Source organism: Pangasianodon hypophthalmus, chromosome 14 (assembly GCF_027358585.1).
Source record: "Pangasianodon hypophthalmus isolate fPanHyp1 chromosome 14, fPanHyp1.pri, whole genome shotgun sequence".
NCBI lineage: Eukaryota > Metazoa > Chordata > Actinopteri > Siluriformes > Pangasiidae > Pangasianodon > Pangasianodon hypophthalmus.
Window position 1 is genome coordinate 7,585,037 of NC_069723.1, and position 25,098 is coordinate 7,610,134.

Here is a 25,098-nt window from a genome sequence, read left to right on the forward strand (position 1 = left end):
TCCAAGGAGGACTTGAAGGCAGCATTAGCCTTCTCTTCATCTCTTTTAATGGGAATTTACTCTAATTAGATTACCATCTACTGTAACACCTTTCCCCTTTTACTTAATTTAATTTTATTCATAACCTCCTATGGATTTAATATTTGCATAAATAATATCTCAGATACTTTAAGTAAAGATGAATATAATTCATCTGATGTGTAAGTAAAGAAAGAAAGAAAGAAAGAAAGAACAAGCTGCAGCTGCGTGTCTGGCAACCTGCTCATATTGGTGACACATGGTGCTCATGGGTAATATAGTTCATCTGTAGTTCTGTTCCGGTCAAGAAAAAAAGGCGCATTAAGAACATCAGGTATGCGCTAGATTTGTTCATAAAGTTAGCTAGCTGAGTGACTTGACCTGTAGTACTGAAGTGATAACATCAGTGTGGTCACTTCTATCAACTTTGGGAAAAGGTTAGGGTTAGTTTTTAATTAATATTTACATATTTTGCAGTTCTGTGTGAAATATGGCGCCAAAGAAGAGTTCTCTAGCAGCTGCATCCTATAAGCAAAGTAAGTAGCCAGGTGTTGGGTGTACAGTGAGTATTAATAGTGCATATAATGGTACAGTGTACATATAGTATTAATGGCCACAGATGTAAACATTATAATGGTGTGATAATGCAGGTAAAGCTTCATCTGATGTTGAGGATGGTGATGGAGGTCGTAAAAGAAAGACAGTAGCATCAGGAAGGAAGTCTGAGGCCCAGCAAAGCTCGAGTTCAGCCCCAAAGAAAGCTGCATACACTCACTGGCTGATGAAGTCTGAACCTGAGAGCAGGATGGAGAGAGGAGTGGATGTGAAGGTAAACATGAGGGAGGTTCTGCGTACTGGTCAGTTTCATCCACTGAGGGTTTAACCAAAGTAACCTACTTCTTCCTAAATGAATGTTTGCAGTTTGGAATTGAGGACCTGAAAGCTCTCCCCAATCGAACAGACTGCTGGGATGGAGTGAGGAATTATCAGGTAAATATGACGAGATGAGATGAAATTGAGATTGAGATGAGATGTAGTGTGAGGTGTTTATCCTAATAACACAAAACTCTCTGATCTCTGATCTAAACTTACACCAGTTCTAATCATGCAGTGTCATCTTCCCTTCCTGTTTAAGCAAGCCAAAAAAAAAAAAAAAAGACAGCATGCTGTGGTAGGAAAATAATCAACAATGGGCTGGTGTGATGCACTGAATAAATTCATTATCTTCCCATAACAGCAAGTGTTTTATTCATCTTATACCACAGGAATTTGCCAACAGTTATAGCTAGTTTTAGTGATTAAATAATGACATTGTACTTTTTATCCATTTATAGCTACATCTAATGTTATTGAACCTTGCAAAGAAAGTTAGTTCCTGTTATATCATAAACAGTTACACTATAAACAGTCATATCCTCACCAGCCTTTTTTTCATCCTCTCTCTCTTGATGTTAACAAGACAAAAATATACAGCTTGTCATGTAATTGAGAAACCAAAGAAGTTCTGTGAAAAAGCTCTGACGCTGGAGACTCCTTCCATAAATGCTAAATAAACATCTCACAGAAAACGTCTCCATATCAACAATTTTTAAATCTGTCTTTGTGGAGTGTCTGTCGTACAGGTTCTTGTGTCAGGTCCTATAGAAAGTTGCAATAGAAGCGATAAATATATTATATTATTAATATAAACCTGTGATTTGCTTTGCAGCTAAGCGCTCAGTTTTAATCGGTGCTGTGGTAGTAGAAGTGCCAATCAAAAGGTGGCAGCACAAGGTCAGAAATATGTAGCAAGGAGTAGAATTCAGTTGGTTCAGTTTCTTGCGAATATAAACAAATAATTTAAACACCTCTAGTATGGATGTACACTATATGACCAAATGTCCCCCTTTACTGTTATAATAACCTCCACTCTTCTGGGAAGGCTTTCCACTAGATTTTGGAGTGTGGCTGTGGGGAATTGTGCGCATTCAGCCACAAGAGCGTTAGTGAGATCGGGCATTGATATCAAGTGAAAAGGCCAGGTGAACTCCAGTTTTCTAAAGGTGTTGAGTGGGGTTGAGGTCAGGGTTCTGTGAAGTTCTTCCACTCCAACCTTGGCAATCCATGTCTTCAGGGGCCGCTCTTTGTGCACAGGGGCATTGTCATGCTGGAACAAGTTTGGGCCTCTTAGTTCCAGTGAAGGGAAATTGTAATTCTACAGCATATCAAGACAATTGTGTGCTTCAAGCTTTGTGGTAACAGTTTGGGGAAGAAGCACATATGAGTGTGATGGTCAGGTGTCCACAAACGTATAGTGTATCTCTAGCCAGCAACAGCTTTCTTAGAATGCACTTCCAATGATTTCCTTATACCATGAAATTGTTTCATTTGTTTCCTTATGAACAGTTTTACTGAATTAGCATCAGCTACCTTATTTAAATGGCATAGTTTGCTACATAAAGTCCTATTTTAGGGTAGCAAACTAACGTTTTGCATAAGTATAAAGAATTTTATTGGTCCTATCTTCAAAAGACATTTGTTGAAATGATTTTTATATTGCCTTGATCTCTTTAATATCTAATTAAAGGCTCATTTCAATTCAATTTTATTTGTATAGCACTTTTAACAGTGGACATTGTCACAAAGCAGCTTTACAGAAATAAATACATTCAAAATAAATTAAATCAAAATAAATTGCAAATGTGTGAATTTATCCCTGATGAGCAAGCCAGAGGCGATGATGGGAAGGAAAAACTCCCTGAGACGATATGAGGAAGAAACCTTGAGAGGAACCAGACTCAAAAGGGAACCCATCCTCATCTGGGTGCAACGGATAGTGCAACTATAAATAAATCCATTCTATAACTGTGTACTATATGGACAAATAGTGCAATTGTGCAACCAGTAAGTTCATTACAGTTTTCATATGAAGTCTGGTGATGGAGTCCACTGATGGAGACCTGAGTGCAAAACTGCCTGCAGCAACCGCAGCCCCAAAGCCATCATAGTACAATACCTCGTATGAGATCCCCAAGTGATCTTCACCGCCCCCAAGTGGCACCATCCCCAGCAATCCCAATGATCTTCAGGCCGTCCATGTGGGGCCACCCCCAGCAGCAGTGCACGATCTCTAAACAGTGAGAACTCCAACCAGAAGTAGGGCATCAGGATGGATCAGGTAGGTCCGGAGAGCAGAAGGGGTCAGGATCACTGGTATCTCAGTAGTGGCATGTGTAGCTTGACAGAGAGAGATTTCATTTAACAAATTTCACTTGGCACACGATGAGGGCAAGTCAATGAGTGTGTGTCAAAACAGTATTACAATACAGCAGGTATGGTCAGTAAAAGCCTTCCATAAGATGGAGAGGTGGCGACATAATCAAACTGGCATTTTGCTGCCTCAGTTATAAAGTGATGTGTGTTCATTGAAACATGACTATGTTGGTGACTTTCAGGCTCGTAACTTCATGAGGGATATGAAAGTGGGTCAGCAGGCTTTCTTTTACCACAGCAACTGTAAAGTGCCCGGAATAGTAGGCATTATAAAGGTGAGCATGGCAATGCAGAAGATACAGTGTAACTCAAAAGAAATGCACCTTGATATTTCTTTTAAAGATAACATCTGTGTTATTGATGTTCTAGATTGTAAAGGAAGCATATGTTGACCATACACAGTTCGACAAGAAAGACGCGCACTATGATCCGTCCAGCAAACCTGAGAACCCTAAGTGGAGTATGGTAGGGTCCAACAACATGGATGCAGATCAGTTTCATGTATTACTGTATTTGTGAAATGGGCATTCCCGTTATTTTAATTAAGGAATAAAGCATGTTGGGACATGATGTTAGAGGAAATTAACAGGGTAATATCACATCCTGAAGTGTTTTATTCCGCCTACACTACAGCAATTTGGCAACAGTTACTTTTTTATATTTATTAAAGAATAAGACATTGTATGAGACTGTTTATCCATTTATAGTTATGTTTAATGTTGTGGAACATCCACAAAACAAGTTAGTTTCTGTTATCACCAAAGATGTTCATAAGTAATAAAATCCAAGTCAACCCTCAAGTCTTTACCCTATAGTCCAAGTCAACCCTCAAGTCTTTACCCTAGAGTCCAAGTCAAGCCTCGAGTCTTTACCCTAGAGTCCAAGTCAAGCCTCGAGTCTCTAGTCTTTACCCTAGAGTCCAAGTCAAGCCTCGAGTCTCTAGTCTTTACCCTAGAGTCCAAGTTAAGCCTCAAGTCTCTAGTCTTTACCTTAGAGTCCAAGTCAAGCCTTGAGTCTTTACCCTAGAGTCCAAGTCAAGCCTTGAGTCTTAAAGCTCAAGTCTTTAAGTCACTGGTTGGTGCGTGGGAGGTGGGGGTGCGTAGGAGGCTTGAGCCCAAAATAAATAAACGAAATAAAGCAACTACACACGCACAAATAAAAATTAGTTTTCTGTAACTTCCACACACACCATGACCGGGTGATCATGGAAAGACTTATTGTTCACAGATCAAGTCAGGAGTCATAATGGACGAGTTGCAAGTCAAATCTGAAGTCTGTTTTTATGCGACTTAAGTGTAACTCAGACTCGAGTCGCAAATGCCCGTCTCTGGTTATCACTAGCAGCTATAAACAGTTGTTAGCTCTTCAGTCAGTCTTTCTCTCTCTCTTGATGTTAATGCAGCTTGTCATGTTACCAGAGAAACCACAAAGCCCTCCTGAAGACTTTCCCGTGTTAGAAAACATAGTTACAGCTTTACCACCGATTGTTACAAAGAGCTGAAACTGGAGTCTCCTTCCAAAAAATGCTAAATAAACATCATCTCACCATATCAACACACTTTTAAAAAAATCCATTTATGTCTGCCATACAAGCCCTTATCACTATTACAGAGTAATAGTGTTTTTATCATAGGATTTCCTGTTCATTGTGCGTAGGTGGATGTCCAGTTTGAGAGGATGACCAAGCGCTTCATTCCACTGACTGAGCTGAAGAAATATCACCTGAAGCACAAGGGCAGTGGAGGAGCACTCAGTAACATGGCCCTGTTCACCAGAGCTCGGCTTTCAGTGCAGCCCTTAACCGCAGGTCTCACACACACACACACACACACACACACACACACACACACAGGGTTTACTATCTTTATAAAGAGCTTTCATTGACCTCTGTATTACTGTAGCTACTAAATGCCCCTAGATTTGGTTTTAACCCTAGGTTTAATGTCAAAAGACCCAAAAGACTTGTCAACATAATGGCCAAACACACACACACACTTTCTTTGGTGCACAATGTCAGTGAAGTTTTTCAGGAGAGGGGAAATAAGTACTCAGACTTATGTTTTTGTTCATTAATTTATATCCAGTGCACTTCAAATTTACACACGTAATGTCTTTTGACTTTGTACTTATAAATATTAACAAAAAAAAGTTGTGTGTTCTGCAGTAAGAAGTAATTAGGTTTTAGCAGCATCATGGTTTAGTTGTGGCCCATTCCTCTTGGCAAATCGTCTTCAATTCCCCGAGGTTACAAGGGTCCCTCAGATGAATTCTCAATTTCAAAATCCTCCATAAATGTTCAATGGGATTCAAGTCAGGAGATTTGCCAGGCCATGCAATGTGTTCTTGAGTGATTTTGGCTGTATGTTTGGGGTCATTGACTTGATGAAACATCCATCTTCTCCCCAGATTCAGTTTCTTGGCTGATGACATGAATCTCTTTGATTCTCTGAAGAGAATTTAAGATTTTATTTGTCACATACACAATTACATACGGTACATAAGAGAGCGTTGTGAAAGCTTGCGTAACACACTTGTCCAGGGAAAAACAGTTGTAGTTCCATGAACTTTACCCTGCATATTACTGAACTATTTGTACTGAAAGGGATGTTTAAGGTCTTTGCTATGGCTCCGTAGCTTTTTCTATTTGAGTGTTGTTTAATACGGTTGTCCCTGAGAACTTTAGGAAGCTCCTTCATCTTCATCATGATTGCTACTTGTTGTGTGAAAGCTTCCCATTCAGTGGCAGTGTCTTTTTTTTTTTCTCTCAAAAAAAAAAGAAAAAAGAAAAAAAAAAGAAATTGATTTATTTAAATGTAACTTTATACACACACACATACATTATATATATATATATATATATATATATATATATATATATATATATATATATATATATATATAAATTATGTATGTATGTGTGTGTGTATTTTAATATAGTGGCTTTCTGCCCTATAATTTTGTGTTTAAACATATTTTTATGCTTATGAATTCATACTTTTTTTTACATACATATTTAAAAATACAAAGTGAAAAGACATTGTGTGTAAATTTGGATATATACAGTACACTGGAAGCATATTAAAGTGTCTGAATACTTATTTCTATAAAGATTTCTTAGAAATATTGTTTGGTGATTGTAATGGTTACAGTGTCTCACATGTGTTGTCACTGACTTGTTTTTTTTTTTTTTTTTCCTTTTCAGAGGAATTTGACTTTATCTTGAGTTTGGAAGACAGAGTCCCCCTATAAGGACACAAACTATTGTAGGTTCTATCCTGGGTCTTTGCTGTTGACCTTTTCTATACATAATAACCCATGTCCTGAACTAATATCACAAATGATCATGAAGTCCGTATTCACCTGTAACCACTAAGATTATAAATCAAAATGAACAAAGTGTTACTCTGTGTAGGGAAAATCTGGTTAACCATTGTGTCATTTGTTGCAAATAAACCAATTTTGAATATGTGTTATATTATTCAAATCATTTGCAATGAATTAAACTTTGAATTATGAAGTAATTTCCAGACGACACCTTGCTTTTTAGAATTTTGGAGGAATAAACTGACCCAAAATTAGCAAAGTTTATTTACAGTATGGCTCGTCAAGCGTTCATTGTGCAAAAGTGCTTTCTATCATCACAAAACCTGACAGATTGCTCGACCTGAGCAATGCTAAAATGGCAAGATAGAGAAATGAAGAGCTCAATGTAACACCCATCAGAAATATGACCCTTATTTTCCCATCGTTCCTAAACACCCATACAAAGTGTCCATGTCTAATACAGATACATAGAAGTAGCACAGACTTAAAAAAAAAAAAAAAAAGTTTAAAAACTCCATCAGAAATATTGAAAACTGTCATGTAGTGATTGAGTTATTTCCATTCAGTAATGCTGCGTTCAACTTAACTCAGAAGTAGGAAGTCAGAACATTTTTGACCTCTGTGCATTCAAGCAGCAAAGAAGGGAAAAAAAAAAAAATAAAAATAAAATCACGGCCGTCTCCACGCTCGTCTTTAGTTAGTAGCCATCTAGCCAGCTAACTATATTTAACTCCTTATAACAGCGAACCGTATAGTCAATTTTATACATTTAGCGTACAAATATCTCTATGTTGACTGATCTAAAGCAAATACTTACAAGTACATACAGTATAACTCATCTACTTTGTTAAAACTGACTGTGTGAGAAGCCGTGTTGATTTGACGTCACTTGCTGAACTCAGAGTTCAGGAGACCGTCCCAAGTTTGAGTAGGAATTCCAAGAGGGCATTTCCTTAGTTTTTTTTTTTTTCCTAGTCGGAGGTCCGATTAAAGAGTTTTAGTTGAACGTAGCATAAATGTCTGCAGCATTTCTGTATTGCCTCTTTCCTAATTCCAATACTACAGAATAATACTGTGTATAAATCTCTTACGAATAAAATAACTGCAAATAAACCATCCTCTGCAACCAATGCAAAACACAAATCTCCCAGTGTTTACTTGAGGCTCATTTACCGGAACACAAACACAACATTAAAATAATTAGTATTCATTTCATCATAAAGATAAAGGAATGTTTCTGAATGGACTAATATGAAAAGTGGTTTGTGTATATGCATATATAGTTAAAAAAGCAGCAATTTAGATATATTAAATAGGAAGCTACTGTAGCTGTGCACTTTCTTATTCATAATCAACAGGATTGGAAGAGAAACCTCCAGAAACAATCAACATGTACATGTTTAAAAATTGAGCACCTGGATGATGTTTGTGAATGATTTTCTTTCCCATCTATCCCAAACCCCTGTGCTGCTGATCCCACAGGAGCATACACGATTTTTTTTTTCTTTTTTTCATTTAACTGCTGTCCATTTTCTCTTGTACTGAAGCAGTTCCAGCTTTTGATCCCTCAAATCTCTGAGAAGCTATGGTGGCCTGTTGGGACATACTCCTCTTTACGATGTCTCCTTTCCTCCACAGTGTGATTTCCTTCAGTGGGGAATGAATTTAATAGGTTGGACTTTTGCACTACATACAATCTGTAAGCTGTGTGAATGATACTGCACCTGCTGTTTGAAGTAGCGTCTCTCCTCCTCATCTATCAGGACTAGGTTCAGATAATATCGCACAGAGAACTTCTTATTGATATCTCTCATGGTGGGCATCAGCTCATAGCCAGCGAGAAATAATCGGATGGGGATCGATTCGCCTAATGGAAACAGGTAAACAATATGTCAGGGTGTTTTTAAAAATATTACAGCTATTCAGACTGTACTAGGGGGAAAAAAGTAACAGGTCTATTTTTGTGGCAGTCTGGGAAAGACATCATAAATATATTTCATCAAAATGCTTTTTATGCCACTACTGAGTGACGGACGCTTTAAGGTTTCGGCTTGACTGTCCGAGTCTTGTTAACGTGATACCTCAAGACTCAGTGGTTGAATGTTTGTAGGATTTATATAGATTTATCAGTGTAGCCAGCAGATGAACTGATTAGAGTTTGGAACTGATCCAAACAGGGTCAAGGTCACAGCAAGGTCAAATGTCTAAAACCATTTTTCTTCAATAGCTTCCTTCCTGTTTATCACACAAAGATGTTACTTATATATTCATAATCGGGAACTCAAGGCCCATTTTTGGCTGGTTTACAATTTTTACCATCGGTCTGAGAGTCTCTTTAGCGTGATATCTCAAGAACAAGTGGTTGAATGTTTGTATGATTTATCTGGAATCATCATTGTAACCAGCAGATGAACTGCTTACATTTTGGAACTGATCCAAACAGGATCAAGATCACAGCAAAATATAGTTTTTTATTTTTCCCAATAGCTTCCTTCATGATTGAAATATATTTAAGCGTATTTCTGGCATACAAATGAGTAATAAGAAGAACTCGACTTGTTGGTGGCAGAGCCCTGTCAGTGGTGTTTGGAGTCGAGTTCGACTTGTTAACCTTCCTGAGGCTATCTTCCTGCAAAGATAGAGCCAGTTTAACAAACATGACTGTAAATGCAGTCAGTTTACTTTGCTAGCTAAGCGTGATTTCCTTACAAGTAAATACCATGCTTTAATTCAGTTTCTGAATGGCTACATACCACAGCAAAGTGGATACAAGCCAAATCAATTCAGTTTATAATTAGATATTATAAGTAGCTCCTGTGCCAAAGTCAGAATAGAATCTTTAAACGCATATTTCTTCCTTTTCACTTTTGGATATAAACAAACTTTAAAATGCTGGAACTTGTGGTTTACATACATATGTGCAAAAGATAAAGTTTCAGTTCAGTCTGTAGATTTGCACTATATATTAGTAGCTAAGGTCAAAATTTCACCATATGAAGGACTTTACCAGGCCACCACTCAGTATGATATTCTAAATAAAAAAATAATAATAATAAAAATAAAATATTGAATATGAGGTTAGAATGTCTTGGCTTTACCTCTCACTGGTGCTCCATCCATAATCTCATATTTGGCGATGGTCTCATTTTCATGAAACACGCTGGGTCCTGTGCCCGTTGTCTCTCGCTTTATTATATCGATCTCCATGTGCTTTATTTTTATCCTCACAAGAAGGAAGTAGATCTTCCCCACAATCACATCTTTCAAGTGATATCTACGAGCAACAAATAAAAAGTGGATTTCTCAATGCCCTGATCATCAGTAAAAGATATTAACAGCTATAACCTGCTGGAAGAATATTATAATATAAAGTGAAATATGAAACGGTAAAGTGTGGTACTTACTTAGACTTGTTATACTCAAACTCAATATGCAGACAGTCTTCAATGCCCACCTCCATCTTGATAGAGGAGTTTAACTCTGGATATGTGCAAAGCGCGTGCACTACGATATCCATTTCCTTAATGATGTCATTCAGTCTACGGCTCATCGTCGCACGAAGGAAGTACCTACGGACAGCCAAATCAAATGTGCACGTAACACAAACCGTAATGCTGGAATAAAAACAAATCCTCATAGTGGAAGATCAGACATGTTTCAGTTCTACAGCTGGAGCAGGAATTAGTGGTGCTTTCTGTATGCAGGGTATCACTGAAATAATAGGGCAGGCAAACATTTTACATTAATACAGGTTTTAATTAAAGAATTAAACATGACGAGGAGTGCTGCTACAGGAAAATAATCAACAACTGGGTGGTGGGATATGGCTGGATGTGAACTGGAGTTACTGTGACCCCCAGAAGTTGATTAGTTTCCAAAAACAGGACGTCCTGAAGTGTTTTACTCCTCTTATGCCACAGCAATTTGACAGCGATTACATTTTTTCATCATTAAAAAGTGACACGTCATTTATTTTTATCCATTTATAGCCTTAAAACAAGTTAGTTCTTGTTATCACTTAAGATATAACAGCTATAAACAGTTGCACTATCTCCTTCTTCCTTTCTCACTCTCTAAGTTAATAACAAAATGCAGCTTGTCATGTTACTGAGAAACCCGCAAAACACATAGCCTTCTGTCCTGAAGACTTTCCCGTGGCAGAAAACTTACATTTCCGGCCTTAACTCCACTGAAACTGGAGACTCTTTCCATGGTAAATAAATGTCTCATAATAGAAAGCTTAACATACCAACTTCACGCTCCACATAATCTAAAACATATAATAAATGGATTACACAAAATGTGCTGTTATTTAACTAAGAAAAATGTAAAATCATTGATACGGTGAAGCTTTCTGCAAAGAGACGTTTATTTAACGTTTATGGAAGGAGTCTCCAGTGTCAGCGTTTTGTAACAGTCAATATGTTTTCCTCCACAGGCAAGCCTTTGGGACAGAGGACATTGTCCTTTCTGGTTTCTCAGTAACATGACAAGCTGTGCTTTTGTCTTATTAACTTTAGGAAAGAAAAGTAGTGGCTGGTGTGGGACCGACTCTTTATAGCTGTTTATAACAAGTGAAAACAGGAGCTAACTTGTTTCATGGACATTCCATAACACTGAATGTAACAACAAACTGATTAAAAAAAAAAAAAAAAAAAAAAAGCATGATGTGTCACTACTGTGGTATAAGGGGAATAAAACACTTCAGATGTGCTGTTATTGGAACATATTCATCTTTGTGGTTGTAACAATAATTCTAGTTTGTGTCTGGCGGCATCACACCACCAATTTTGCCAAGTTAGACGGTTTGTTGTTAGATTTGGTGACTTCAAAAAAATTCAACATATCTAGTGACTTTCTTGAAGCTCACATCACAGCTGCTGAATCACTGATCACCGCCGTTCCCAGCGACCAATCACTGATCCCTGTCGTTCCCAGCGACCAATCACTGATCACCACTGTTTGTCCCACCCTCACATTTCTTCATTTTAAACTTTCATCTTGGAGATATTTACTAATAATAAAAGTGAGTAACCATTTCCTTCATAACTATTCACCTTCACTACTTCTTTTTGCCTGCAATCGTGACTTCTTTCTGTAAGAAATAACTTACAATCTAGTATTTTCTATTATGGCAAAAAAAGAGACTCTATTCTATATGTTACTATATTCTAGGTGAAAATCTTCCTTCTTGATGTACTCTAATTTGTGATTTGATGTGCCAGTGATCATGATGAATAAATTAATATGCAAATGAGCCCATGATGTCATCCAGAGCGTGCTTTAGCTGCTTTCCTCTGAAAGGTTGTTGGGGACACTCCACACCATCCGGCTGGTGATTATTTTCCTATAACAGCACACCCAAGGGGTTTTGTTCTTTACTTAATGCGTGTTCCAAGTTACAGTCTCTGTGTAAGGAAGGGAGGGTGTGTGTGTGTGTGTGTGTGTGTGTGTGTGTTCTTCACCTTAGTCTCACGTTCTGGCCTGTGTATGACTCATATGGCTTCTCCACATGAGAAAACTCGAAGTCGAAAGACTGGGAGTTATAAAGTTCTCCAGGTCCGGCCAGATCCTTGACCAGCGAGACAAACTCATGGTGGTTCCCTCTGTCATAGTACAGCTCTACACACACACACACACACACACACACACACACACACACACACACTATTACACATTCAGGTCACTTGAGCAGGTCAATGTGTAGAGTGAAGAGAGGAGATCTCTCACCAATCTGGCCGAGGAACTCGATCTTGATGCCGTAATGCTCGAGTCTCTTGCCCGGGTTTTTCAGTGTGATGTTTATTTTACCGCTCACTGTCTCACCGTCATAGAAAAGGAAATATTTCTCCTTTTTGCCATCTTCAGTCTTGTGCTCAACTTTTTTCCTCGTCTCAGCGTCATTTAGCACTATGTCGATGTCTGCACTTTGGCCAAAGCCGAAAAAGCTCATCTCTCTCTCTCTCTCTCTCTCTGTGTATGTGTGTGTCTTTCTCTATCTGTGTGTATGTGTGTCTGTCTCTTTTTCTCTCTATCTGTTTGTGTATCTCTCTCTCTCTCTCTCTCTCTCTGTCTGTGTGTGTATCTCTCTCTCTCTCTGTCTGTGTGTGTATCTCTCTCTCTCTCTCTCTCTCTGTCTGTGTGTGTGTATCTCTCTCTCTCTCTCTCTCTCTCTCTCTATCTGTGTGTGTCTGTGTGTGTGTGTATCTCTCTCTCTCTCTCTCTCTCTCTCTCTCTCTCTGTCTGTCTCTGTGTGTGTGTGTGTGTGTGTGTGTGTGTAATCTTGCGAAACACTTGTAGCACCGAAGGTCTGACTGAGCTGTGAAACTAGCTGAAAGTAAAGAAAAGAAAATAGTAATGTTACACTAACAAACACCAGTTTAAAATATAGTGTACACACACACACACCAAATAATTTAAAGTGTGTTTATATCTCATAACATGGGTTAAGTCTGAGTTATATCGCAACTTACCAAAAAAAAACTGCATTTAGTTAGCAAGCTAGCTAACATTAAAAGCTTTTATGCAATGCCACACAGTGAGAAGCACAGCATGAGAAAATGTTCATACCTGCAGTCAAACGCTTCTCATTTCCTCTCAGGCGTCGGCTGTTTTAAAGAAGACGTGCTTTAACAACTGCTAAAGTCACAGGCTGAATTCCAAATCACTCCCTATTGCGTGCATTCTGCACTACATAGGCTCACAGAAGAGGTTGTGTCATTTACTATGTAGTGCACTTGTACACGGACTAAAGACCAGTTTGGGATTCGACCATTCCGTTAGACACTTCCGGGAAAAGACCGCTGACGTTAATAAGAAAATTCAGAATAAAAGTCTCAGGGACGTTTCAAAGTAAAGCTCCCCAAGACGTCCACCTGTGTTCATTCATTCATTCATTCATTCATTCATTTGTTTATATTTCAGTAACTGCTTAATCCTAGTCAGGGTTGTGGTGGATCCGGAGCCTATACCAGGAACACTGAGGAACACTGAGGTAGGAAGGCACCTTACCAGGGCACCACACACACAAACACACACACGCAAACACACACACACACGCATTCCATGTTTTTAGAAGGTGGGAGGAAACTGGAAAACCCAGATGAAAACACACACACACACTCCATGTTTTAGAAGGTGGGAGGAAACTTTAAAACTCAGATGAAAACACACACACACATGCATTCCATGTTTTGAGGAGGTGGGAGGAAACTGGAAAACCCAGATGAAAACACACACACATCCACACACACTCCATGTTTTAGAAGGTGGGAGGAAACTTTAAAACCCGGATGAAAACACACACACACATGCATTCCATGTTTTGAGGAGGTGGGAGGAAACTGGAAAACCCAGATGAAAACACACACACATCCACACACACTCCATGTTTTAGAAGGTGGGAGGAAACTTTAAAACCCGGATGAAAACACACACACACATGCATTCCATGTTTTGAGGAGGTGGGAGGAAACTGGAAAACCCAGATGAAAACACACACACATCCACACACACTCCATGTTTTAGAAGGTGGGAAGAAACTTTAAAACCCGGATGAAAACACACCACACAAACAAACAGACACACACACACACACACACAAACAGACACACATACATTCCATGTTTTGAGGAGGTGGGAGGAAACTGGAAAACCCCAATGAAAACACACACACACAAACACACACACAGTAACCTGAGCTCATAACTGAAACCCATGTTTCCTGCATGTTATTGCTGGAGGCTGCAGTATGTTCTATAACAACGTCTTTATTAAATAAAATGAATAGAATCACGAAAACTCTACCAATGTACAGAAATTGTCACTTCTTTCAAACTCCTGAGTAATGTTGTCATCTACTTTACAGAAAATAAATACATCAGAACTTTATACCGGTTTAATGCTGTTCAAATCTTACATTAGAATTACATTACAATTTTTTTTCTTTTTTTTTTAACCAACACCACATAAAATAACACACTCTGACAATACAAAAAGAACAGGATGACAGGTGAGCTTATCATTTTGTCATGTAAATGGCACACACAAAATATTTCATTATACTTGGAATGTCAGATATTTTATATATAGATATATAGATATATAACATGTATTTCAGATAAAGAATATATATCTGAAATTGCAATCTAAATCAAAAGATTATTTAATAATTATTTGTAATTATAGAATAACTATGGAATCATTTTGGCCAGAATGCACGTTCTTAGACCATATATGTGAATTAAGCAGCAAACATGACTACACCAACACTGACAATGAACTGGCACACGGTAATAAAGAGTAACAAATATCCGAATAGACTCCATAACACTTATTTTATAAGATACGCTAAAATATTTCTGTATCAAACAGGCAGTTGTGGTGAGGCTAAATACTGTATATACATTTTAATATTTTCAGGAAATCATTGTAAGCATGTTTTGAGTAATTCATCTTGCACTGTTCTGCTTAGCCATGCATAATCAAACATCTCCAACATGAAGCCCAAATATTATTCAAATCAAACCTAGCACAGTTCACATTCCGGTACTGTCAATTTGGTGCAAAGTTTAGTGATATTTCATTTCTAATAGAAGAGATTACCTCCCTGCGCTGTCTGAACCTCAGCCAAAACCCTTCATTTCCATGGTGCATTTTTACAGCATTCATAATAACAGTCAGTCATGCTGCCTGTAAGACAGTGGGACATGCCATCATGGAAGACAATTTGTCAAAACTCACAAAACTCTAAGACATTTTGAATATTTAACAGTCAGGAAACAGCTTCTTTGGAATAAAAAGACATTTTGAAACCAGCCTCCTGGGAGAAAATAAGTTTGTAATGGTAGTGTGAATGGATAGTGAGTTAATTTTATTAGATCTGTAGAAGAAGAAGAAGAAGTCTGGAAATTTCCAAATAGTGTAAATTAAGTCATGATTATTATCAGTATTGATTGGTCATGGCCCACAATCTTCGCAGCAATTCCATCTGACTTTGCTACAACCAAATACCACAAACAGACTTAAACCTGAACACAGCCACAAAGCTGGACAATTTGTCCAAAGAATCATAATATAAAATAATAAAAAATACAGAAGGTCACTTAGAGAGAGAAAGGGGGAGAGAGAGAGAGAGCACTCGGACAGAATCATAAATATATAATGTGTATCTATTATTTAAAAATAAACTAAAATGAAGTAGAACTAGAAGTTTGTCATTTAGCACAACCAGGTCTATGGATTTAACAGAAAAGACTTTTGATTGAATGCTAAAACTGAGCTGTTAAAACTTTACACTGTACTTTACGACATACATAACTTGCACTAAAACACCAACACATAACATCCCATGAACGCGACATATCAAAACCAGTCATGCATGGCACTGCGCGCGCACACACACACCCCCACACTGGCTTTAACTAGAGTCAAAAATGATTTAGTGTGTCTGAAATACAGAATACTGTATTTAGCTCAGTGACTGACTTAGCTGATTGACGCCTGCCTTGTGCTGCTCTGTCCGATCTGTCACATAGCAGAATGTAGATGCACTTTCAGTTCCACAGCAATAAAAATAAGCACAATTTGCTTCTTTGCACATTCATTCCTGAACCATGTACACATCATATCACTAAGTGTAATGTTCTGGACAAAAAAAAAAAAAAAAAAACTTTGTGAATTACATAAAAACCTTCCTTACACTTCCTTTAGGAAACAGTTAAAAGGATGAACGCACTCGCTCCTGTAACATATGAAGAATAAAACTTTCCCAGAGAATTGTAATACTGTATCGTCTGTAAAATACTGTGATGTTTGTTAACAGCTTTGGCAAAGAAGATCATGTTTATGCACCTTAGAAGAAAATTCACATTGTGATAGTTCATATTTGTGGCACACAGTTCAGCTGTGTCTCTCCTGCATCTCCTTCATCTTTTCTTGGTCATATGACAAAAGAGGATTTGTGCCGGAAATGCCCCTGTTAAAAAAAAGTGTAAAAATGTGAATTATTAATACAATAATACCTCAAATGCAAACAAACTGGCTGTTGTATTGTATATACTCACCTCATCTGCACTGACACAGTCCTTCCCACTGTCATACTGAGGGACTTTATAACTGAAAGAAACAGTGTATTATTATAGACACTCATTATTCCATGGAAGAAACACTGTGCTGTTTGTATTTAGCAGGTATTAGGAACAGACCAGTGTTACACTGTGCTGACCTTCTGAACACGTCCCACAGATTTATGACTGTACTCACTCGTTTTCTGTATGGTCCCTGCAGGAACAGTAGCCGTGTTTTTGAGCCACACAGAGCCCCACTGTTAAAAGGATGAAAGCGATCACTCCTGCTACAATCTTTAAGAGCATCATCCCGATGTCAAAATCATCTGGAGAGAGGAGGGAAAAAAGTGTCCTGAGCTTTGTATGAAATTTAAGCTAGTTTATCATGATGCTGCTCATGATGTTTTGTGTGCGGCTTCTCGTTACATGACACTACTTACAGACTTCCATAAGCTGTGGTGAGCATTTTGCGTAACCAGCGTCATTTCTGGCCTGGCAGTAGTACTCCCCTGCATCTTCTTTCCTCACTATTCTGAATTTCTGAAAAGAATAATACGCAGAGTTTAATACTTATACCAGGAGAGGTCACTGCTGGTCAAAAAAACCTAGTGTGTTTAATCACTTTCTAAATATCATCACATCACTGACACCTTGTTGTAGGCCTATTTAATATTTTTAGTTCAAAGTTTTTTCTGTCTTCTTTCTCAGACAAAAACCAAAAGTGCCATTTTTGACTGTTTTTGTCCATAAGTAAACTTATGATAGCTACTGTATATACTTGTCTAATGTTACGTAAGTTGAATATACAGTGGTAGAATTTATTTTTATGTTAATGAACTCAAAACATTCTCCATTTACCTTGACACAGAGTGAGAGTGCTTATGTGAGTTGACAGCATGTGAGATAGGGAAGAGTTCAAAACACCTGCACAAATCATTCCAGTTTCATATGAAAAGTTTACTCACTTCCCGTTTTACTGAGAAGAAAAATTGATAACTCAGACTACATGTGTAAAGCGTGGCAGGTCTGGTGTTCCAATATAATCGGAGTAAACATCGCTGGATATTATGACAGTGTCATAACGTGTAGATCGCACAAGCCTAATTTCTAGCATGTTAGTTCACTGTCCACTATTCAGTGTCCACTATTCAGTGTTTCTGAATTGTAAAAAATACTTACTAACCCTAATGTTCACACTAGCAAGTGACAAAGCGACAGACGCCAATTCATTTTCTATGTATGTAGTTGACAGGTGTAGCAAGCAGTATAACCCCCAGCCCAGTAGGGGAGAGGGAGCAGTTTGTGTATAAATATAAGTTATCTTTAATTGTTTTGTCTCAATGTCATTTCTGATGAGAAATAGCTGGTGTAGTCAGAGAATATTACTTTATACCTTAACATTACTTTATTTGGCAACATTGAGATGTATACTGATCAACCACAACATTAAAACCACCTGCTTAATATTGTGTAGGTCCCCCTTGTGCCACCAAAACAGCTGTGACCCGTCGAGGCATGGACTCCACTGACTTCTGAAGGTGTTCTTTGGTATCTGGCACCAAGACTTTAGGACCAGATCCTTAAAGTCCTGTAAGTTGCAAGGTGGGGCCTCCAGGGATGTGACTTTTTGTCCAGCACATCCCACAGATGCTCAATCAGATTGAGATCTGGAGAATTTGGAGGCCAAGTCAACACCCTGAACTCTTTGTCATGTTCCTCAAACCATTCCTGAACAATTTTTATGGGTGGCAGGGCGCATTATCCTGCTGAAAGAGGCCACTGCCATTAGGCAATATTGTTACCAAGGGGTGTACTTGATCTACAACAATATTTATGTAGGTGGTATGCATCAAAGTAACATCCACATGAATGCCAGGACCAAAGGTTTACACAGCCCCATATGCAGCCAGCTGCGATGCACAGTATGTTCTGACACCTTTCTATCATAGCCAGCATTATCTTTTTCAGCAATTTGTGCTACAGTAGCTCTTCTGTGGGATCGGACCGGGCAGGCTAGCCTTCGGCTTCCCACATGCATCAATGAGCCTTGGGCGCCCATGACCCTGTCACTGGTTCACCAGTTGTCCTTAGTTGGACCACCTTTGGTAGGTACTAACCACTGCATACCTGGAACACCCTACAAGACCTGCTACTTTGGAGATGCTTTGGCCCAGTCGTCTAGTCATCCCAATTTGGCCTTTGTCAAAGTCGCTCAGATCCTTATACTTTCCTATTTTTCCTGCTTCCAACACATCAACTTCAAGAACTGACTGTTCACTTGCTACCTGATATATCCCTCCCTTTGACAGGTGCCACTGTAACGAGATAATCAATGTTATTCACTTCACCTGTCAGTGGTTTTAATGTTATGGTTGATCGGTGTATGCTGAATCATGAATCACGAGACATCATAGGCATCATTGCAGCTGCCTTCCGTTTCAGACACACCCTGTGCCTTTGAATGTGGCATGGCAGTTGGTGCCAAGCATGCCAGTTCTATAAATTCCCAAATAGCTGACTTCATGGGCTTTTAATGATCATCCACTGCATGATAAAGCAAAAAGGCCATGGAGTCACTATGTTCTCCGTTGACATGAAAAGCTGGCAGTGGTAGCATTCCTGGCACATACTGGGCATCTGATACTCATGGATGTCATTAAAGTCGAGAGGTGCTCCTGCATTTAAGCACATTTTTAAAGGAAAAGACATAATAAAATATTTGACTCTCTTCAAAGGAATCCAAGTATTTAATTTAGTACAACAAAAAAGCAGTTACAACATGTTCACCTGTCTGTGCTTACCAGTGACCCAGTCTCAGCATTCGTGACATATGAGGAGTTGTAGAAGCGGATGCTGGTTTTGGGGTCCTCAGGTAGCTCCTCGTTGTTGCGAAACCACTGATAGTGAGACAGAGGGTAGCCCTCGCTCTCCATGCACCGGAGCTCTGTAGAAGAGCCTGCAGTGACCGAATTTGGAACGCTGCACCGTGGCACCACCGGCTTCACTGAACGCCAATCAAAATCAGAACAGAACCTTTTCTATGATACAAGCAGCATATAACATTATGGACATTTAAAGATGCAGAATTTTTTAAAAATAACTAACTGATACATTAAAGTACCTCTCACAGCCAGACTTATAAGTATTTCATCGAAGGGTTTCTGGTCGTCAATGGCAGCCACCTCGCAGCGATACATCGCGCTGTCTGATCTGCTGACATTCAGGATCAGCAGGTTTGCAGGTTCTTTCAACAGCGCCCTGTTCTCCAAATCACCTGCCATCAGAAGCATACTGCATATTATTCTCTGCCATATTTGATCACGAGCTTAACTTGAAATAATATTAATATCCAGTATAATGAAATATCATGGGTTGAATTTTGTATGTGGATGCATACTGATGTTACCTGATATTTTGTTTTGGAAATATACATAACTGGGAACCCCATTTTTAATTTTCTTCCATTCAATTCTCGGGTTGTTTGTAGATATGGACTCTATCAAGCAGGACAATTCGATTGCTTTAATGAAAAAAAAAAAAAAAAAACATTGTTATTTGCCACAAATCATTGGAATGATTAGTGTAGTCTTAAAAAATTCATAGCTTTAACTTACACTCAAATTCATTGGCCCACACGTCTTTGTCTGTAGTTCTGAGAATTACAGCAAATGTCACACAACCTAGAAAATACAACAGAAAAATCGGCCAAATATTTCAATTCGCACTTTTATCAAGCATGATCAGTGAAGAAAACGCCTAAATTCCCTACAAACATACCAAACACACCACTGACATGGCCAGGAGACCAGCATTACCTTGTACCCCAGACCCACCACATTCCCACCCACGACCCTCATAATAAAGTCCTCTGAAGTAGGAAGAAGGCTGTCTGAGTTGGCAGCTGCTTGCTGGGAAGGAAGTGACAGCCTGGTGCTATGAAGAGGTGAGGATCAGCTGCGATGAAGGTGCCTCTATCTTGTAGCAGCTGGACCAGTTCATCATTCTGGCTGGAGAGCTGCACTGCAGTCGAAGGGCTACAAGCTGACTGGCCATTATCGGCTGTTAGACTTGGCTGAGAAAATTAAGATCTGGAAACTCACAGGAGCCTTTGCAGTCTGGAATAAGTTGTTCACACTTCCTTTCCTGCAGTGTGTACATTTACATTTACCTTTCCTCATTTGGCTGACACTTTTATACCAAGTGACTTACAACTGAGACAGGATACAACTAACAGCTGAGGGTTAAGGGTCTTGCACATGGACTCAACCGTGGCAGCTTGGAAGTGCTGGAATTTGAACTCTACAACACTCCAGTAGGCCAAAGCTTTAACCATTGACTCACCACGTGGGTGTACACCATGCTGTTTTTTACAGCCATTAATGTTTGGTTGGTTGCATCGTTGAAGGCTCTGGTGTCTTGCAACTGTTGACAGCACGTCATGGGATATCTTTAAGGTGTGTGTTTAACCTGCAACAGTCTGCCAGAGACATATGGAGCAACCATAGATGAGTGTGGAAGCCTTGAGTTGCCGCAACAACGTTAGCATGGATGGCATAAAATGGTCAATTCCTGCACCACTGTCTGGTATGAGAACAGGGAAGTAATAGTTTCTGTCATAAGTGGGGTGCTGATGGAGTACTGATGGCACCAGTGGCAGAAAAAAAAAAGATTGTCCATGGCACACAAGCTTAAACAAGGTTGATGTTAATCTAGAGAGTATGCTCAGTATCTCTAGTAGAAAAAAATACATTTCAGGACAGGCAGTGGTAGTCGGTAACAGGTTTAATAATTCTAGCCGACTTCTAATATTGTAAGATGGACAAACAGGACAGAGGAAACTCGACCAGTTCCAAACAAAACTCGCTCTAATACAACAAAGTACACATCCACCAATTCTAGGACAACATCAGACACAACATAATAAACCAAATCCCCTAAAAGACTACCAGCTGGTAGCCTCTACTAGCCAATTTAAATGAGCCTCTGGGCTATGGAAATGAGGCCACTCCTGACTCAATGGGTTCAGAGCCCAATTTTAATTCATATAGTCATCTTACAAATGAAATATGGATGAATGTTCAAATATAACATTTCTATATGGACATCAATACACTGGAGAAGGTAATTTAATATTTATTTATTCTACACTGTGAATGAACAAGCACCAATCTTCACCTCTGGTCTGACGGAGGTTAGTCTGTGCTTCTGTTGTGTTTTGTTGTGTTCACTGCAAACCCTGATAACATACAGACAAATTTAGGGCAGCTTATGTTCTCAGTACGCTGTTACTCTGTGACCCTCTGAACCATCCAACAAGCTGTCATGAGCTATTTTCTGAACAGGAATGAAACAAACTACATGACTTTTCTGGTATGAGTCTGGGTTAAAATTACACAGGAAACCACAGACTGCTGGTATATTGTTTAGTTTTTGCCTTTTACTCTCATGTTTAACATCACGGACCAACCACAGAGTGTATACAGCACCCTACACCTCTCATACATCAATCATGGGGCAAGAAGTCTGTAAGACATAAAATAAAAGAGCCAGCAAACAACTTGTCACGATAGTGCTAAATCCTGCTTGTAGTAGTCAGAATGTCTACGTGGGTCAATCTCACAAAGCTTATAGTGAACATACAGTATTTCTCTTGAAGAGATCAGATTTTACATGTTTTTATTGTTACTGTTTTCACAATGGCAAGTAATAATCAATTTTCTACAGGTTGTTTGGTTTTTAAAGATTACCTAAGAATATTCAGTTCTCATTTAAATTTTTATCAGGCATAGATTTAAGTGAATGGTTACGCCACTACGCTGACACATGCAACAGGATCCATAGAACAGGAGCCAAGGAATGTAAAGTCACAGAATCTGAAATAAAATCGGTTTTTTATTGGTGTGTGGGTCTGAATTTGTAAGTCATCAGTTAGGTCCGAACTGTTTTTAACTGGAGCTAGATAGGCGGATAAAAATAACATGGACAATAGTAAACCCACGCTAAATGTGTTGATGATAAGAAAAAGTACTTAAAAAGAAAAGGGAAGCCAAAGAGTGTTCGCTTTCTTTAACGGATCGGAATAAAAACAAACTCCAAACTAAAATGGGTCGAAAAATGGACCGTGTGAGTCTGAGCTGGTTAAAGAGTATCTCACATTCAGAGTCACTTCACAATTATGAGAAACAGACAGAAATATAAAATAATGATTAAAAATGATCATACAGACCGACAGAGTCCTTCAAAACCTGCCATGATGTAACTTCAGTGATATAGCTGATCACAGGATCACTGAAAGTCTACGCTGGCCTGGCACACACAGCCTGAACAGCCACAGCGCCACGGGGCATGAACACTGCTCTGAAAGCCGCACCATGAATCCACGCATCGCACCACACACAGCGAGCACAGACGAATCGCAGAACAGAGGGCTGAGTAGACCCAAAAGTGCTCAGAATGACGGTCCCAAACTGTCTGCCATCAGCGAACGCAATCAGGTGCTACACCAGACACACAGACATGTATCACACATGGGGGATCAAGGACCAGGGAAATCAAGCTTGGGTCTGGAGCTACACCACAACCGGCAACCAGCAGACGAATCTCACGTACAACTAAGAATAAAAAAAAAAGAAATAAAACATCAAACAACTCGGAAAGAAAGAAAGAAAGAAAAGAACAACCACTGAGACTGTTCTGGTGGCCAAACCCCTTAGTAAGACTCTTAAAAACTTTTTAGCACCCTTATTTTAGCGTAGAAGCTCAATGGTGTCTAAACATACTGCTCTCCCAATATTATCGTACATCTCTTCTCTGAAACAGTTCATTTTTTTGGAAAATAAGTGTTTGGACAAGACAGATTGGACAAGACACTCATGCGGAACACTGAAGACAATTTAGTACTAATGCGTAATTAAGCAAATTCTGTTATTTTAGGATGATGAAGACATGAAAATGGCAAGGAACAAACATGCCATGCTAGTATTCGTTGTTAATACCTGCATGACTCAATAGCATGTTTCTTATTATCATATACTCTGAAGGCTGGTTATAAGTACTATAATACAGTATTGTACATTTGTTTTAGTTTATTGAGATCATTATTTATGTTTTAACATCGTATATTATTGGTCGATATTAATCTGACCTATTTGTCCCACATGTAATATTATTTTTCTCAATGATTTATAATCTCATGAGCACAACCTCATGGATAGCTTTTGTCCTGAGTACAGTATTAATCCTGCCTTCATGTGCTATGGGAATTCTCCTACTTTCCACTTCTGAAGTGGTAATTACGAGTATGTCGTGTTCACATGCTTTGTTGTCGGAAAGAACATGAAACACAGATGACGTCGGGTTCATTCATACATATTTCTTTTTTCTTTTTTGCTTTTTTATTTTGACACCATAACCCATATTACTCAGTTATCTAGCTTCCTGACGATGGAATTTTGGTCAAATACAAGCTATTTTCATGGTGTAAAAATGTACAACATGCATAGAATGGATGCTGATATAGTACATAAATGAATATGAGTAAAACAGCAAGTGCTAACAATTAGCTCTATTTAGAAAAATTAACAAAACCTGCCATTCAGGATAGAAACTGTGCTCTCCTCGGCCATGGTGAAAGTTTAGGACTCCTCCCATCTCGGAAACTTTAAACTCAAAATTATCTCCGAGTTTCCTAGCCGTAATTACGACTTGAGCTGTAACCTTTTATCGTGGTTTACAATTTATCCTAATATATTTTTTTTTAATTTTATGAATTTTCCTTCTCCAAAACCGGTATAAGCAATGCTGTCTTCAAAATTTGCCAAATAAAGGACCTTGAAAGACAGCTGTCCTTATGTTGCCTTCCAAATTGGACAAATTTTCAAGGAGCACAAATGTTTTCTAAAAATGCAGCCTTCCCAGGCAGCGTCCTGATGAGATTAATCAATTCCATATGCAATTAACATTTAAATGAAATTAACGAATCAGTTTCTCATTAATTGACTCTTTTTAAAGAACTAATCAGCTTGAAATACACAATTAATACACAAATCAAGTCCTTAATGCAGTTACACACACTGAAAATGATTTGCTTTCATTTACAAAACTTTTTATGCTTTTAAATTGAATTAAGTACATTCACATTAAAATATAGTGAAAAGTTACAAATGTTATTTATGTTGCATACACATGTATGGAACTAGAAATAAATTTTAACTTACCCAAAAATAGTAATGAGTAATATTTTATTTTAAAAGTTCACAAGTTACATTATTTTGAAAACTAAATTATTTCACTGTTTGGATCATTTTGATAGTATGTGTAAATGTAAAATGTTAACAGACCTTTATTATTCATAATCTGTTTTCCCTTAGAAAAATTGTGAATTAGAAACAGTAATGAAAAAACAGAAGAAAAAGAATGTTTTAAATGCAGTTTACCA

The 25,098-nt window shown here is 38.4% G+C and overlaps 3 protein-coding genes across 4 annotated transcripts in view; 1 reads left to right on the forward strand and 2 right to left on the reverse strand.

The window, feature by feature from the left end:
• Window positions 1-276: 276 nt before the first annotated feature.
• On the forward strand, window positions 277-6,736 carry thyn1 (thymocyte nuclear protein 1). Its single transcript, XM_026924703.3, has 8 exons — window positions 277-352; window positions 496-554; window positions 669-847; window positions 940-1,008; window positions 3,453-3,545; window positions 3,640-3,735; window positions 4,927-5,077; window positions 6,473-6,736. The coding sequence occupies exons 2-8, from the start codon at window positions 509-511 to the stop codon at window positions 6,517-6,519; spliced, it is 681 nt and encodes a 226-aa protein (XP_026780504.1). The 5' UTR covers window positions 277-352; window positions 496-508; the 3' UTR covers window positions 6,520-6,736.
• Window positions 6,737-7,724: 988 nt separating this feature from the next.
• vps26b (VPS26, retromer complex component B) lies at window positions 7,725-13,313 on the reverse strand. 2 transcript variants are annotated; one of them, XM_026924702.3, is made up of 7 exons: window positions 13,165-13,313; window positions 12,325-12,925; window positions 12,060-12,216; window positions 9,999-10,163; window positions 9,693-9,868; window positions 8,319-8,461; window positions 7,725-8,241 (listed from the first exon to the last, which is right to left on the reverse strand). In XM_026924702.3, exons 2-7 carry the CDS (start codon window positions 12,545-12,547, stop codon window positions 8,110-8,112), a joined length of 996 nt encoding a protein of 331 aa, XP_026780503.3. In that variant the 5' UTR covers window positions 12,548-12,925; window positions 13,165-13,313; the 3' UTR covers window positions 7,725-8,109. The 2 variants fall into 2 exon arrangements, with proteins under 2 accessions (XP_026780503.3, XP_053095540.1); XM_053239565.1 differs by having other exon boundaries at window positions 13,068-13,170.
• Window positions 13,314-14,343: 1,030 nt separating this feature from the next.
• Window positions 14,344-25,098, reverse strand: part of jam3a (junctional adhesion molecule 3a) — a 13,916-nt gene continuing 3,161 nt past the window's right edge. The window contains exons 2-9 of the mRNA XM_026924934.3: window positions 20,276-20,341; window positions 20,068-20,181; window positions 19,783-19,935; window positions 19,463-19,665; window positions 17,102-17,201; window positions 16,858-16,987; window positions 16,659-16,710; window positions 14,344-16,570 (exon numbers count right to left, since the gene is read on the reverse strand). Of these exons, the coding sequence (XP_026780735.1) occupies window positions 16,535-16,570; window positions 16,659-16,710; window positions 16,858-16,987; window positions 17,102-17,201; window positions 19,463-19,665; window positions 19,783-19,935; window positions 20,068-20,181; window positions 20,276-20,341 (854 nt within the window). The 3' untranslated portion in view covers window positions 14,344-16,534. The remainder of the gene's footprint in view (window positions 16,571-16,658; window positions 16,711-16,857; window positions 16,988-17,101; window positions 17,202-19,462; window positions 19,666-19,782; window positions 19,936-20,067; window positions 20,182-20,275; window positions 20,342-25,098) is intronic.

What these genes read in the sequence shown, in the direction of transcription:
- thyn1 (XM_026924703.3), top strand. Translation starts at nt 509, where the DNA reads ATGGCGCCAAAGAAGAGTTCTCTAGCAGCTGCATCCTATAAGCAAA. An exon ending in GAATAGTAGGCATTATAAAG is followed by an intron (nt 3,546 to 3,639) that starts GTGAGCATGGCA and finishes TTGATGTTCTAG; the next exon opens with ATTGTAAAGGAAGCATATGT. An exon ending in AGAACCCTAAGTGGAGTATG is followed by an intron (nt 3,736 to 4,926) that starts GTAGGGTCCAAC and finishes CATTGTGCGTAG; the next exon opens with GTGGATGTCCAGTTTGAGAG.
- vps26b (XM_026924702.3), bottom strand. Translation starts at nt 12,547, where the DNA reads ATGAGCTTTTTCGGCTTTGGCCAAAGTGCAGACATCGACATAGTGCTA. An exon ending in CGAGTTCCTCGGCCAGATTG is followed by an intron (nt 12,217 to 12,324) that starts GTGAGAGATCTC and finishes GTGTGTGTGTAG; the next exon opens with AGCTGTACTATGACAGAGGG. An exon ending in GACGCTACTTCAAACAGCAG is followed by an intron (nt 8,242 to 8,318) that starts GTGCAGTATCAT and finishes TCCCCACTGAAG; the next exon opens with GAAATCACACTGTGGAGGAA.